General features: G+C 33.7%; 1 protein-coding gene across 2 annotated transcripts in view; it reads left to right on the forward strand.

Annotated features, from left to right (window-relative positions):
• Window positions 1-1,799: 1,799 nt before the first annotated feature.
• Window positions 1,800-15,441, forward strand: part of LOC130892243 (alpha-1,3-mannosyl-glycoprotein 4-beta-N-acetylglucosaminyltransferase B) — a 65,182-nt gene continuing 51,540 nt past the window's right edge. Inside the window, exons 1-2 of one of the 2 annotated variants that reach the window (XM_057797505.1) lie at window positions 1,800-2,202; window positions 10,333-10,575. In XM_057797505.1, coding sequence (XP_057653488.1) covers window positions 2,091-2,202; window positions 10,333-10,575 — 355 coding nt within the window. In that variant the 5' untranslated portion in view covers window positions 1,800-2,090. The remainder of the gene's footprint in view (window positions 2,203-10,332; window positions 10,576-15,441) is intronic. The other variant, XM_057797504.1, reaches the window with a different exon arrangement.

Below are 15,441 nucleotides of genomic sequence, written 5' to 3' on the forward strand. Positions count from 1 at the left end.
ATGAAGTAGTACACCTTTCGTTCTAGTGTTCCATCTATCTTGCCACCGTTCTATAAGTTGGTCTCTGGCTTCTTTAGGAATTGGACCCTGATATCGTTCTAGCCGATCTTGCGCTAGGAGGTCTATGGGTTGAACTCCTGCAATTACACCCACTCCTTCAGCCAAGACGGTCCTATAGGCACTACATAATCACAATAGCAGAATTCTTTGTGTGCTTGTAAGCTTTGGCTTCAGCTTTTGGTTTTTAACTGCTGGATACCAAATCGGTGCTGCGTATAGCATTTGCGATTGCACAACACATGTTAGGGCTCTTCTCTTCCACGCTCTTGGTCCTTCGAGATTGGGTAGGACCCTTGCTAAAGCTGTTGCCGTTCTACCTTGTGTCTGCACAATCTTGTCTGTGTGCATCGTAAAGGTTTTGAATCTAACCATACTCCATAAGTATTTCACAGCCTTACTTGGTCTGATGTTGACTTCTTTGACCTTGGCTGGATTGGTAGTACCTTCCTCTTGGTAGTTTAAAGAACTGCTTCTGTCTTCTCTGATGCTAGTTTCAACCTCCTTTGCTTCATCCATTTAGCCACTCTTAATAAAGCTGTGTCTACTCTCATCATCAAAAGATTTTCTCCCTTGGCGATTACGACCATTGCCACATCGTCAGCGAACCTTATTAATGTTACTTCCTCGGGTAATTTAAGCTCAAGGAGGTCATTGTAGAGAATGTTCCACATGGTAGAACCCAATACTGATCCTTGAGGAACACCACTAGTTATCTCCACACTCTTAGTTTTTCCTTCCGCCTCTAGAACTATTTATCTTTCGGACAAATAGGACGCTATGAGGCTAATTAGGCTCTCATCTATTCTTCTTTTCCTCAGCGCTTGAAGAATGAGTTGCTAGGATGCGTTGTTGAAGGCATTTTTCACGTCAAGTGTGATCATTGCACATATTCTTCGGTGTACACTTTTATACGATGCTGCTTCCTTGGCAATTTGAAGAACCTCATTCACCGCATCTGTTGTCTGTCTGCCTTCTCTGAAACCATACTGTCGGACTCACAGGCCTCCAGTTCGCGCTAGCTCGTTCAGTCGTATGAGGATTAGTTGTTCATACAGTTTTCCTTCAACATCTAGAAGGCATATCGGCTTGTATGATCCTGGGTTGCCCAGTGGCTTGTCTCTTTTTCTCAGCAGAGTGATTTTGGCACGTTTCCAATTCACTGGAAATCCCGAGTTTTTTGCAAGGGCATGGTAGACGCTAAAACCATACATTGGTCTTCCTAAAGCCACCTGTTTTATAACCTATGGAGGTATGCAGCCGAGCCCGGATGCTTTCTTGTCTTTGAGTTTGCCGCAAGCAGTTCTTAGTTCTTCCTCTGTGAAATAATGGAAGTCGGCGAAGTTCCATTATTTTATCCATACGAACCCAAGAAATTAGAAAGAGGAATATATATATATATATATATATATATATATATATATATATAAATATATATATATATATATATATATATATATATATATATATATATATATATATATATATATATTTGTGTGTGTGTATCAAATTAATCAGCATAATTTTCTCCACAACATACTAAAATTTCAAGGAAATCGGGCGTATGCAACCTAAACTAAATAATTTGTAATTTTTAATATTCAATTTCGAAATTTTTTCTAATCAACTCGTCCTGGTATATTTATTGATTCAAATTATTTACATTTACAAATGAGCGTAATATTATTATGCAAACATTCGAGTTAATTAATCTCAATACCATATCAATTACTAGTAGACATATGTTCGAGAGAATTTCTCTAATCCACAGCATTTTACAGCTCTTTGGCTACACTGGATTCAACTCGCAACTGAGGCCGCGTGTCGGTTTCCACTACACGACCTTTATATAAGAATATATATACCGCTATTTTATGATTAGTCATACCCGCATCGGGAGTAAAAGACATTCAATAATATCTATAAAACAACGCGTGTTGGTATTTCTCGATTTGACATCGGGTCATGTCGTTGTAGTAGCTGCTATTACCAGCTATTAGGATAAACAACTATTTTGTGATTAACCTTTAATCATGACAATAGTGAATCTAAGTATGTCGTCTTTGAGAAAACGGAATTGTTTTTTTGTATTTGTGCTAATTGTTTTTGTGCCATTTTGTTTATTTGTTATACTGTCAGTACCAGGTAAGATATTACATTATTCTGCTTATTAATTTGAATTAATTAATGAATAACACACTATGTATGGTATTTAAATGAGTTCTAATTCCGATTCTTATGATAATTTTTCATATTATATCATAATTGTTATTATTTGCGGTTTTTATAGAAATTGGCAAACAAAATTTTATGTTAATAAATTTTGATTGTTTTTATTCAATTACGATATAAAGTTGTGAATTGTTTTAAAAATGTACTTTTGTTATATAAAATATTTCATATTGAGAATTTATCGGACGGATGGACGACAGATTCTATATATCGTACAACTACTTGGTATCTAGAAACATTATTTTTGTAGGAAATCCTGGTGAATAGAATCAATATTTTTGACGATTGTTAATTTTTGCCTCTTTTTTAATAATGGGTACTCAATTATTTTATTTGTTTATTAAATAAATAACAATTTTTAGATTAATAAGAATTTCTTCCCGGCGTTTTTATTACTTACCTAAATGTTAATAAGGTCAATGCCTTATTCACTATTAAATATTTGATATTACAAAAACAAACTCTTATAACTTTTATCTATAAAAAATTATCAAAATAAATGGAAACCAACTTACATGAACACACAGCCTGAGTTTTGAATTCTCAATGAATATCGTTAAAAAAAAAGAAAACTAGTCACTTGCAGATCCAGACTCTACAAGTTCTTGACCACGTGAGTTTAAAGATTTCTTATTTTTGGTATTCTCTTTGTAATATTCTCATAAAATATATTGCTGGAGGGACAGATGTAAAAAGAGGGCAATGAGCAATGATTTCCATACAAACACTTTTTTTCGGCCAGTCGAAAATTGTTGTTATTCCTCTTTCTTTGATACAGTCAAGTGTTCTAAACCCTCCTTCAAAGTGTTCTTTAAATCTTATAGAGAATGGACGCTCTTTAGAAAAGCTCAGCCAATATATTTTGCCAGCTTACCTTATCTTCTTTCCGAATATTCAAGTCATTACTATCGGCATATGCTTTCCAGACTTTTCCGACTCTCTGCTGCTCGATAGTTATAGCGGAATGAAGAGTCACATTGCATTTTGCTATGACCGACAACCACGAACTATTTATGGTATTCAAATGTGGTAACATGTAAGGCAGACAAAAGCATTGGTGCAACCAAATTTTGTCCTTTGCATCAATTACTGAAATACAATATGTGACTAATTTCTGTAGGAAATGACTGAAAATATTTGTACAAACATGTTGCTATTTCACAACTGCCCCTTTTTCCATTTGTCTCCGTCCAAATAAAACAATCCTATTGGTGCCAATAGAACTTGCTGAAAATCAAAATTGCAAATAACACAGTTGTGATTTTGTTGTGTCCGTTCCCTATCATTTTTCTTCTCTCGCCTAGCTTCATCCTTTACCAAAAGATGTAATTGATAAGTTTCCTCATATTTTTCAACGCCGAAGTTTTTGCAATTCATATAGGGTGTCCAGTGGCAAAATTGGAATTTAAAATCTATAAAACAAAAAAACTACAGAACATATTATGAATTTCTATTTTTAATCAATATAAGGTAGACAAATGTCGGCTTTATTCTTTAAAAATTACATTGTTTAAATGTTGGCCGTTACGTCGGACAAATTCTTGGAACTACACTTCACTTTTGAGGTACCCCCACAGAAAAAAGCCCTTGGGGGTAAGATCCGGAGACCTGGGTGGCCAAGGAATTTCACCGAAACGGCTTATCAATTTGCTAGGGATGAAATCACGAAGCAGCGCCCAACAGTTTGTGGCGTGGCACCATCTTGCTGAAACCATGTCTGTGAAGTTAAAAATTCGCCTATAAGCAACATTGTGTACGGAAATTGCTTGCCATTGACGTTTTTGAAAAAAATAGGGTCCAATTATTCCCCTGCTTGACAACGCACACCAAACCGTCACTTTGAAACTGTAAATTGGCTGTTGATGTTTTGTCTTTTATGGGACCAATAACGAGAATTTTGCTTAATCATACTTCCATTCAAATGAAAATGGACTTCATCACTCCAAAAGATAGTTTTCACTGTGCGAAATCGCTCCAACATTGTCTCTCAGAAATTTTTACGCATATTGTGATCATTAGGCTTAAGCACTTGCACAATTTGAATTTCAAATGGATGAAATTTGAAATCCTTCTTCAATTTGAGCTTGAGCACTATAGTTTTTGGAAGCCCCAAGCAGCCGCTCCTTTGCGAACGGACTCACGCGGATTTCGTGACTTGTTTGCTTTTTTTATGTGTCGATCTCTTTTATCGGGTTCGGTTTTATTTTCTTGTCTTTTTGGTCATGGCAATGTAAACAACATCGACGACATCGAATGCCTAATGTGTTAAGAAACATGGTCTTGAAAACCTTCACTTTCTGTTGATAGATAAAAACAAACAATGTACTTTTGTCTTGATGTCTCAATAGTAGTAACTTTTCTCTCAACTCACAAGTATAAAACAAGAAACTACTTACGAGAGCGAACATTGGGGCTTTTAAGGGTTGCTTCTAATAACATTTTGCTCCTAAAACTCTTATTTTTAATATGTAATCAGGTTAGTCACAATATGTTAATTGAACAACTAGATAACTGGATTTAGTCAGAAATATTTTGATTTAAGAGATACCTATTTCTAAACAATTTTTGAAATGTCGTACGACTTATCTAGTTATAGCATTAGAAAGGACTGAATCATAGCATTACAAATGTAACATTATTTCCCGAAAAAGTCAAGGTACCTGGTTGTTGTACTAAGCCCACGTTATGATTTCGAAAATAATAGACGACATGTAATTGTCGTGATACGATGAACGAGCGGAGTTATAGACGAAAAACTATTATGAAACATACACTACTAGTTCATCATTATTTTCTGTACATTTTTCCTTTCCAAATCTTCCAAATTACTCTTTGCACAGCTTCCAGGAATGCTTGGCATCATTGTCATGCTAGAAGATAAATTTTCTTTAATATTAATTTTTTATATCCAGTCTCCTATCTTGAGAATCTCTTCAATTATTACCAGTTGCTCTTCTTCCAAAACATCCCCAAACCTTCACCGATACTCTGCTGTGTTTTACAGTCAGCAGTACACATCCGTTCTTCCTGTGCATAAACACTCTTCTCTTAGACCCTCTTCAAGGCGACCAATTTATATATTGTTCATCTAACTGCAACCTCACGCTTCTCTTCATCTCCATTTCACTGTAGATGTACTCAAAGGTAGATCCATTGATCTGAGATGCTATCTCTGGGCCCGTGAGTCGTTGATCACGTTTACTGATCAATACAATACATTTATCTTCAGAGGTAATGGTTTTTCGAGGCCGCCCTTTACGTTTTCTATCGCCAAAGATTCCTGATTGATGTATTTCTTGAATTTACCCATTCTAAAACTTACAAAACTGAATTTGCGAGAATGAAAACAATTCCTATACGAACTTCACAAAAAGATGTCTTGGTCCAAAAAGTATAAATCACACCACGTTCTTGCATTTCACAGTGCTAGCTGGGACTAAACTACAATCATAAACAACAGAGAAATAATTCACAGTTAAAAAATAATAAATAAATCTACTTGCAAGTTTTAACTTGTCGTACTCACCGAAAAAATATGCTTGTATAAAGTAAATAAATAACGGACACTATTATTTTCTGTTTGTAAAACACCATGTTGACCTTAAGTTGAAAATATGAAAAAAAGAAATTTGTTGAAGTGTATTATTTTGAAATTTTATCAATGGATTATGGGGTGGGCAATAACTTTTGACGGTAGTGTATAAAAAATACACATTTTTTATATATTTTATTTATAAGACGCAAAAAACCTTGAAATTTATTACGAGGTCTTTTTCCAAGTTATCTATTAGGAAATTTTGTCTTGCTCTGACGATATATTTGATATTTATATTTATATTTTATATCATAACATTTTATAACTATACTACCGTTCAAAAGTTTTTGACCATCCCATAATTCTTTCTTTAAATTTCAAAATAATACGCTTTAGCAAATTTGTCTTTCATATTGCCAAAAATCAAAAATAATAATCCGTGATGAATGTAGATGGAGCGCAGGAGGATGACATTATTGACGCTGTTACTAGGAAGCCTACAATAAGCACTAGACAAGTAAGTCAAGAAATTATATCACTCAATCAAAAGTGAGTAGAATCTTACAAAAAATATTTTGTAACCATGTCAGATTCAAAGGTTCAGCGACTACATACTGGAAATAAAATTCAAGTTGGAATTGTGTACAAGGATTAATAATCATCGACCAACGCTGGTAATTTATTGTTATTAAGTACTGTTTTTTTATGTTTAGTATTTGTCGTTGTTGTAATTCGATACAGTTTATCATTTTAGTGATAATACTTGAAATTTTTAACATGTGTTCAAATGAATACGTCATTACTTGATAGTAGTATACTGTATCAGGAAAAAAATTAAAAATTTGAATGATAAATATAATGAAGAGGAGTTGACACTTTTTAGTAGTCACATGATATCCTCCCCGAGGTACTTGAACTATATAAAATTCTTTATGAATTACCCTGTATTTTGTTCCACAATATTTTTGACAAAATCGGAAAAATATATAATAGATTCAATGTTTTCAGTATACCGGTATAATGTGTAAATATTCTGAAAGTATTTGATAATAATAAGATTACTTTAGCAATTAGTATGTCTATCTTAATCATTGTACCAAAACGAAACATCCAGTAAACTCGAAAAATATGTAAAACAAATATTATTACATTACATAATATTATGCTCGAGTCAACTGTTATAATTATCTTAACTATTATATGGAAATAATTCAATGAACAACTTTAGAGAAGATATAAAAGAAGCATCTTCTTCTTTACTACTTTTTGATATTTTGTTTTCTATGAAAGTTTTATGAAAAAAATATCAAAGAAGATACTTGGAGGATAGAAGAAACATTACAAAGAAAAGGAGAAAATCGAGTTCAAATTCTGTACGTTTTCAGAAAATCTGGGAATGCTTCCTAGATCGTTTTTTAGAGCATAGGTGTCAAACTTAATATTGCAGAGGGCCATATATTAAATTTTGAATTCGTAGGTGGGCCGGATTGAAAATAAAAAAAAATGAACTGAATTATTATTACATTTTATTTATTAAATTATATAAGTATATAATATACGGTTGTTGAAAATCATATCAAAGTTATAAAAGATGGTAGGTAATTATATTGAGCCCGAGGATCCAGATACCTGACTTCTCTTGTTTTTGACAAACTCATTGGTGTCATTGGTATCATATTTGTTGTAGTTATTTTAATAATTGATTGTAGATGTTCATTCGTAAGTCTTGTGCGATGTTTGTTCTAATTTATTTTCATGACGGAAAACATCTGTTCACATAAATAGGTGCTACCGAACGTGCAGAGAATACGTGTTTTTAAGTCCGGGAATTATCCAAATTATACAAATATTTTGTATAATATTCAAGAGCGTTAATCTCATAAAATTTTTCTTTCAAAATACTGTCCGATTGAAGATCTATCAACTCCATTTGCAAATGAATTGGTGCCAGTGAAGCTGCAAAATTGAATGGGTTATTGAAAAATGAGAATTCCATTTCATTCATTTTGTGAAAGTCCTCAAAACGATTGTTGAATTCCGTAATCAAATTTTGCAGAAGCTGAGAATATTTATCCAATTTATTGGTTCACTGTGCCAAATCATTCCAAAAAAGGGAAATGGTCTAAATTTTGATTTTTCACCTGATTTTCTCACAGCCTTAACTTTGTTTCAAAGGCTTGTATATATGGATATATTTGAGTGACAATCAGATTTTTACTCTGTAACTTTATATTCGGATCAGTCAAATATCTACCAAAAAGGCACAATCAATCCACCAATCATTGCCATAATCAATTGGTTTGCCTTTTTCTAACATGTAAGCTTGAATAGGATCACGTAATGCAAAAAACCTTTCTAAAACTACTCCTCGACTAAGCCAACGAAATTCGGTGAAATAAGGGACATCAGAAAACTTTCCGTCCAAATCTTGTAAAAATTGCCTGAATTTTCGGTGATTTACTTCTCTGCTTCTTATAAAATTTACAGTTTTTATTATAGGTTACATGACATGGTCTATTTTTAAATGGTTGGATGCCAATGATTCCTGATGAATGATACAGTGAAATTCCACAAAATTCCCTATGTTTTCTGTTTTAATTTAGTTACAACGCCCGAATGTTTGCCAGCCAGTCATCCGTAGTTGTACTGCGTAGTATATTCCAGTCGAGATCATATTCTGCTATCAAATGTTCAATTGCAAAAAAATATCATTTGCTGTTGTAGTACATGTCAATGGAACGCACTTTAATAGTTTTTCAGTTATTTCAAAGTTACTGTTAATACCTCGTATAAAAACAGCAAGTTGAGCTGTACCAACAGTATCAGTGCTCTCGTCAATAGTCAGTGAAATGTTCGTAAATTCCTTAATCTGCTTCTTCGGTTGCAGAACCAAATTATTTATTCTTGAAGCAACAGTGTTTCTTGAAAGCGAAATATTTTGAATTATTGACTTTTGAAATGGAAATGAAGCATCGGAAACTTTCAACATACAGTCTTTAATAAAATCATCACCAGTGAAAGGTTTTCGCATTTCTAATAAGACTTGATTTCAGGGCATCTTCGCTCTCTGTATTAGCTTTGGTAAACATCGATTGTTGACCTTGAAGTTTAGATTTTGAAGATGAAAATGTGTCAATTCTTATCTTTCAATGTAACAATCGAATTTTGACTCATGATTCTTATCATAGTGTCGCTTCAAATTAAACTCATTACAAACAGCAACTGTTCGATTACAAATCAAACACAGTGGTTCACCTTTCCATTCCATGAAAAAATATGCAATTTATCATTTAGACTGAAAAACTCTGCACCCACTATCAACTTTACCTTCACAATCACTACTTCGCAGTACAATTAAAATTCTTCTCCAACCGTATCGCTTCGATTACTCGTCTCAACTGACTCACATCGCGCTGTCGTACTCGTTTTAAATGCTTAAGGAAGATTCTAGTCTAGACTCCAAGCGCGTGGAAGATTCTATCTTTCTCAACAATAATAATAGGATATTTCCGCTTGCTGCTAAGAGATGGCGGTACTGTTTTTATCTCTAGCTTGTCTAGGCACGCGATGTCTTTGAAATTACGTAGACTTGAGAGCACGAGTATTTACATATACATCCGTAGAGGAATCGAATGAAGTCTAAAAGCTGTAGAAAACATGACACATTTGTGGCACATTGCGATCGTGGGTCTTATTGATACGGCCCAAGAACCGGAAGCTGCCCGCGGGCCGTATCTTTGGCTTATCTATCTTGGAGTGATGTTAGGGAATCCGTTTTCATTTTAAAGTCACATTAATAAAAGAGGAAAATATTCAAGATCCTAATCGTCATCTGAATCTACACAAATTTCTCTTTGTGAAGAGTACACAGAAAACTGTACGCAGAACCAGGATGGCACTTAATATTCTTTGAATTTAGACAATTCTTTTAATTTTTTTGTTTAACCACTTGGATGTTGGCAAAAGTTTTCCGTTGGAAATTTGTTTCTAAAGTCGGTATTTCAAATGATTTTCTATTTTTTCCGGGAGCTTTTCGTGCTCTTCCAAACTCGTCACATTTCTCTTCTTTAATAATTTTCTAAATCGTAAATTTCCCAACACCAAGCGTACTACTAACTAATTTCACATCATTTGTCATCAACAGTTTTATTAAAATGTTGAGATTTCTTACTGTCTGGTACATACGAATAGAATTTAGTAGGAACTCAATCGAAAAATATTAAACTTAAGGATGTGAATACTTAAGTATTATTTTACAAAAATCTTTGGAAGAAATGATACGTTCCAGAAAGCCACGAGATGAATGCGGATAATGATGAAAACGAAAGCTATGACTTTAATAAGGCCCTAATTTAACCTTTGATTTATTAGTTTAGTTTCTTTCCACTTACCTAAATAGCTAAAACATATTGTTCGCGAGTCAAATTCCGTAAAAGTTTTTTTAGTTTTCTGTGAATTTGAACGGATGAATCTAGGCTACTTCATTGTACCTTATCTTCATTTTACAGATATGACTTCGGAGGAAATCTTAGTTCAACGATTGGCCGAACTCCAAGTTAGAATTCAATATTTAGATGCGATGTATAGGTCGAGGCAAGAAGATTTACAAGAACTGACACAGCATTTCGATCAATTATACAACGCAGAAAACAGTTCTAACAACTCGTTGATACAAATAGAATCACGTCCAGATATAAAACAAATGATTAAGAATATGTCTGGACTATTTGCAGCAAATGGCCTCAATCCAGGTAAGAAATATGTATTTTATATTGAGAGAACTTTTCTCACTATCATTCTTCGTTTTGAGGCTTTTAGAACATTATCATTATTACATTTAATTGAATGATTTTGTCGTAAACCACGTAGGTAACTTTTTTTTCCTATATCAACATCTTGATACCATTAAGATAATTTCTGAACGCATCTTATGGAAAAATTCGTAATGTCTCAAAATAATCCGTTTTAAAATTATCCACCCCCAACTTCTTAACAGTTTATTATGCACTTATTGAATGGCATCTCCGATATGCCCTTCACTTCTGTGGTACTTGAGGCGCAATTTAAGCGAATCATCAAACTATTAAAAAGAGCTGTTAGATATTTATTCGGACAGAACAGCAGGGCTCATTGCCGGGGCTTTAAAAGATTAAACATTCTGATTTTTCCTTCCTTATTGATCTTTGAATCCGTTTGCCTAATTCGTAAGCACGCTTCCCCAATTTCAGAAAGATCGTTGCACGGCTATCCACTTAGGAATGCGTTCAGACTTAGTTGAGGGCTCAATATTTACAATGTAAAAAAATGTACAATCACTTGCCAATTGATATCAAACGATATCACCTTTTCCCGCTATTTGTAATCATTTGAGGGCATATTTACTGGAAAGTACCTTCTGTAAACGACTTTTCTAATAATAATATTTAATTTCGGGCATGCTGCATACTGGTTTAATTTTTGGACCTATATATAACTTATATACTAATTATTACCTATTACTATTACCTATAATTTTGTTATTCATTGTGGTTTTCTTCTGTGTATTGAAATTTTATTTTATTTGTATCTTTATTTAGTTATTTTTATGTTTGTTTTTTAGTTTTTACAAGGTTTTGTCTAGAAATTGTAACAATTTTTTGACAATAAAGCATTTCTTGTTCTCTCTCTCACACACACAATTTGAGAATCTAAAAGAGAACCTTGCAGCTCCAGACTACCATTTTGTTTAAAACTAATTGTACTCCATGTTAATTCCCTTGAACTATTTTTTCCCTATTATTTTATCAAAATTTGATATGTGGCCACTAGTTCTATCCTTAATTTAAAAAAAAATTAATCGAATCTTTTATTAAATTTTTTAATCGTGTTTTACTGGGACCTTTGATGCTATTATATGAGGTTTTGCGATTTGAGCCGACGATTTGTTTTTTTTATTTATTTGTGAGCAATTTCTGCTTTACGAATCTTGATTATTAGGATTGTGTAGAAAGCAGCGATCTACATGTGCTATGCTACCAATCCAAAGAAAATTTCGCAACTTGCTCAAATTGTGACAGGAGTCTAATGACAAATGACTCGAAGAAAGAAAGAAGAAAATCTTGAATACTTCAAAATTAACCACTTCAAGTTGATGATATTGTAAAATTAATCAGAGCATTCAAATGAATGAACAACACTTATAGTAAGAATGAGAAGGCATTGTTGTTTGTAGCGGACTAGTTAATCCATCCGTGGTCCTTTTGGTCGCCACGCTGGGATATGCTGAACCAGATAATCCTCTAGGCGTCGCTCATTTCAAAGCTCTTTCACTAGATCGAACTTAGGATTTACCGTTTGCTCACAATAGCTTGACAGTTGCAGAGGATGTACATCGCAGTTTCCTTCTCTATCCCACACAATATACAGTCCTGATAGGGGCCTTCCCTATATCGTATCTGTAATAACTGACTTCCTCGTGTCATGATTAGAACCTACTAGAGTCTTTGCTTCAAATACAGTAATTCTGTCTCACAGTCTGAGAGTCTTATCTCACCTTTTAAGTTTTTGTTCCACTTCTTCTACTTCTTCTACTGCTTTGCACCTACAGTGCGTTGGCGGTTATCTTATGGTCAGACATCTATTTATAGCATGATACAGCTCAGCGGTGTTATTTATGCCAGTCCATTATTTTATAACGCGTACCCATGATATTTGTTTTCGCCTATGCCTCTCTTTCCTTCGATCTTTCTTTGTATTATCAATTGGGGTATTGTATATCTTTCTCCTCTAAGAACGTGACCCAAGTACTCAACCTTACGAATTTTGATCAAGTTGAACAATTCTCTCTCTTCTTAGCACATCCTCGTTCTTCATTCTTTCTGTCCATGGTATACGCAACATTCTTCGAAGGGTACACATTTCGAAGGCTTCTAGTTTATTGATGTACGATATCTTTAATGTCCTTGTTTCAATGCCGTACAGTAAAACCACACATAACATTTGACCATTCTATACCGAAGGTCAAAGGAGAGATTACGGTTACATAACATCGGTTTAAATTTACTGAATGCCTGTCTTGCGTGTTCAATGCGGCATTTAATTTCCTGCTGAGGGTCCCATTTCTCATTTATAGTTATCCCCAGATATTTAAACGTCTTCACTTGCTCGATAGGCATGTTATCTATATGCAGTTGGGCACTTAAAATTGTATTTCTACTTATGCCATGCACTTTGTTTTTGTTGTATTTATTTTCAAGCCATAATATATCCCAATATTATTTGTTTTATCTAGTAATAATTGCATCTCGAGAAAGTTGTCTGCGATTATCCATTAACTTTAAAGCCATAATCAGAGCCCTTAAGAGCCTCAGCAAAGACATTCTCTACATAGAGGTTGAACAGCACAGGAGACAAAAAACACCCCTGGCGTATCCCTCTTAAAACTTTGAAGTCTTCTCTGTTGATTGTCTGATTCAGTCTAACCCATGCTTTCTGGTTCCAGTAGAGGTATTTAGCAGAAAACTGCTTAGCGGGTACCCATACCGCTTTTGAAACCAAACTGTGTCACTCCACTTAGTTCTTCTAACTATCTGAACATCCTTGTTTCAAAGGATATGGAGGAATAGCTTGAGCATATAACTCATTGAACTAATTAGTCGATGATCTTTATATTTTACCGCTTTTGATGTCTTAGGAATCATTATAAAAGTTGAGTAGAGCCAATTGTTTGGAATGTGACCTGTGCTATAGATGTCTTTGAAAAGGTTTACCAACATGTCAATGTTATCGTCTTCGAACAGCTTTATAGCCTCTGTGGCAATGTCATCTGTTTCAGTAGCTTTATTGCTCCACTACAGCCATATTAATGGATAAATAATTCTTTGTTTTTTCTCTTTTCCAAAGCTCAAGATTCACTAATAAGGGATTTCCACTACAGGTTCGGGCCATGTCTGCAATCGAATGGCTTTATGTTTGTTCGAGTTGTTGACAATTTCATTGCCCCCGAGTCCACTATATTCGAGAATTCACAGCACGTATATTGACTGCCACATATCATTACAGAATTAGGTTTACCCCGTGACCTTTTTTGCAGAACTAATAATGCTGTTTGTGCAGACGTGTATTGAATAACAAGATGTACCGCGATGAATATGACAACTAACTCAGCTTCTTTCTACCCGTAAGTTATAAGGCATTCAATTTTTAATGTTGCCGCTTACGTCCTTGTTTGTTTTCTGTCTGCGGAAATTTTCTTTGTAATGGTTGGTGATGTTTCTGTGAGATTTTTCTTGTGTCTTGACTTGCCTCTCTTTCTTCATTCGACTGCGTTGTACCAATTTCAATTTTGCTGTTCCAATTTTTTCTAGTACCAGTTTAGCTTTTGTCCTCTTGCTTATATGTTCTTTTCATATACTTATAACTTTGCTTGAATACTCCATTTTGACTGCTTGTATTTTGCTTATGGTGTATTTAAAATTGATATTTGTTCTCGTTTATATTTGATCAGACTCACCCGTTAATTTCCTCTACTATCAATGTCAAGTTTTATTTTGATCAATTTTCTTTTTTTTTGTTATTCATTATTCTATACTCGTAGATTTTTAGAAATTTCCTTTCTCTTTATGCCAAACAGCATGACGTTGCGTCGTCCGCAAAAGCATATTTTGCCAAATAGACTATTTTAGGACTAGGTTCCTGTAGCCAACGTACAATTTTTGTTCTTCTATTTGATTACGATGTTACATAGAACTGGACCCCAAATTTCCTATTAATTTTAATGTTAATTCACTGTAAAATAACTTAACTGCATGCTATCAGTTCTGACATAATTTTGATTTTTTTAATATAGGCTCTAATTAGAATTGATTCGTCAGCTGATTCAGATATCGAACCTGCTTTGAATTTCTTGTAATTTCCGTTCTATTTATCTTATCAGTCATTTTTTCTAATACCCGTTCATATACTTTTGACATAATACCGAGTAAAGTTATTATACCCTGATAATTATTGCAATCATTTTTATCTCCTTTCTTGTGATAATATCTTTCTCCTAATACAGGGTGTGTTAATTCATGCGACAAAATTCAGGAGGTGATTACTCGTATGAAAATAAAATGGGTCTTTCCTTTAACGAAATTTCTCGAGATATCAGCTTTGAAACGTGGTAACTAAAATTGAGTTTTTATTTATAAATATCAGTAAAGCTAGAAACTTGAAATTATGTGATTTTCGTGCACTCACAAAGGACTAACTATGGATATAGACCTAACTTAAGCAACCCTCACTTATATTTCATTTCAATTTTTTTTCTTTGTTTTATTAAAAACATTTTATTCTCTAATTTTTTCTCAAAACCAATAACTACTGAAAAAAAATAAACACCATAATTTATAGTTTTTTTAATAAATTGAGTGGAAAACAGTGAAGATGTAAAACGTAATATTATTCCTCCTCCACCCTTAAATTATCAATTTACAACTCCTTGCTACCAGTCGTTGATAACTGCAAAATCCTATGCCTAATATTCGATATTAGACACTCCTGGAAACAGCACATTCAAGAAACTAAATGAATATGTCTTACAAGGCTTGATATTATTAAAACTCTTTTTCATTATCATTGGAGTGCAGAAAAAACTT

This window comes from Diorhabda carinulata, chromosome 4 (assembly GCF_026250575.1).
Source record: "Diorhabda carinulata isolate Delta chromosome 4, icDioCari1.1, whole genome shotgun sequence".
Lineage (NCBI taxonomy): Eukaryota > Metazoa > Arthropoda > Insecta > Coleoptera > Chrysomelidae > Diorhabda > Diorhabda carinulata.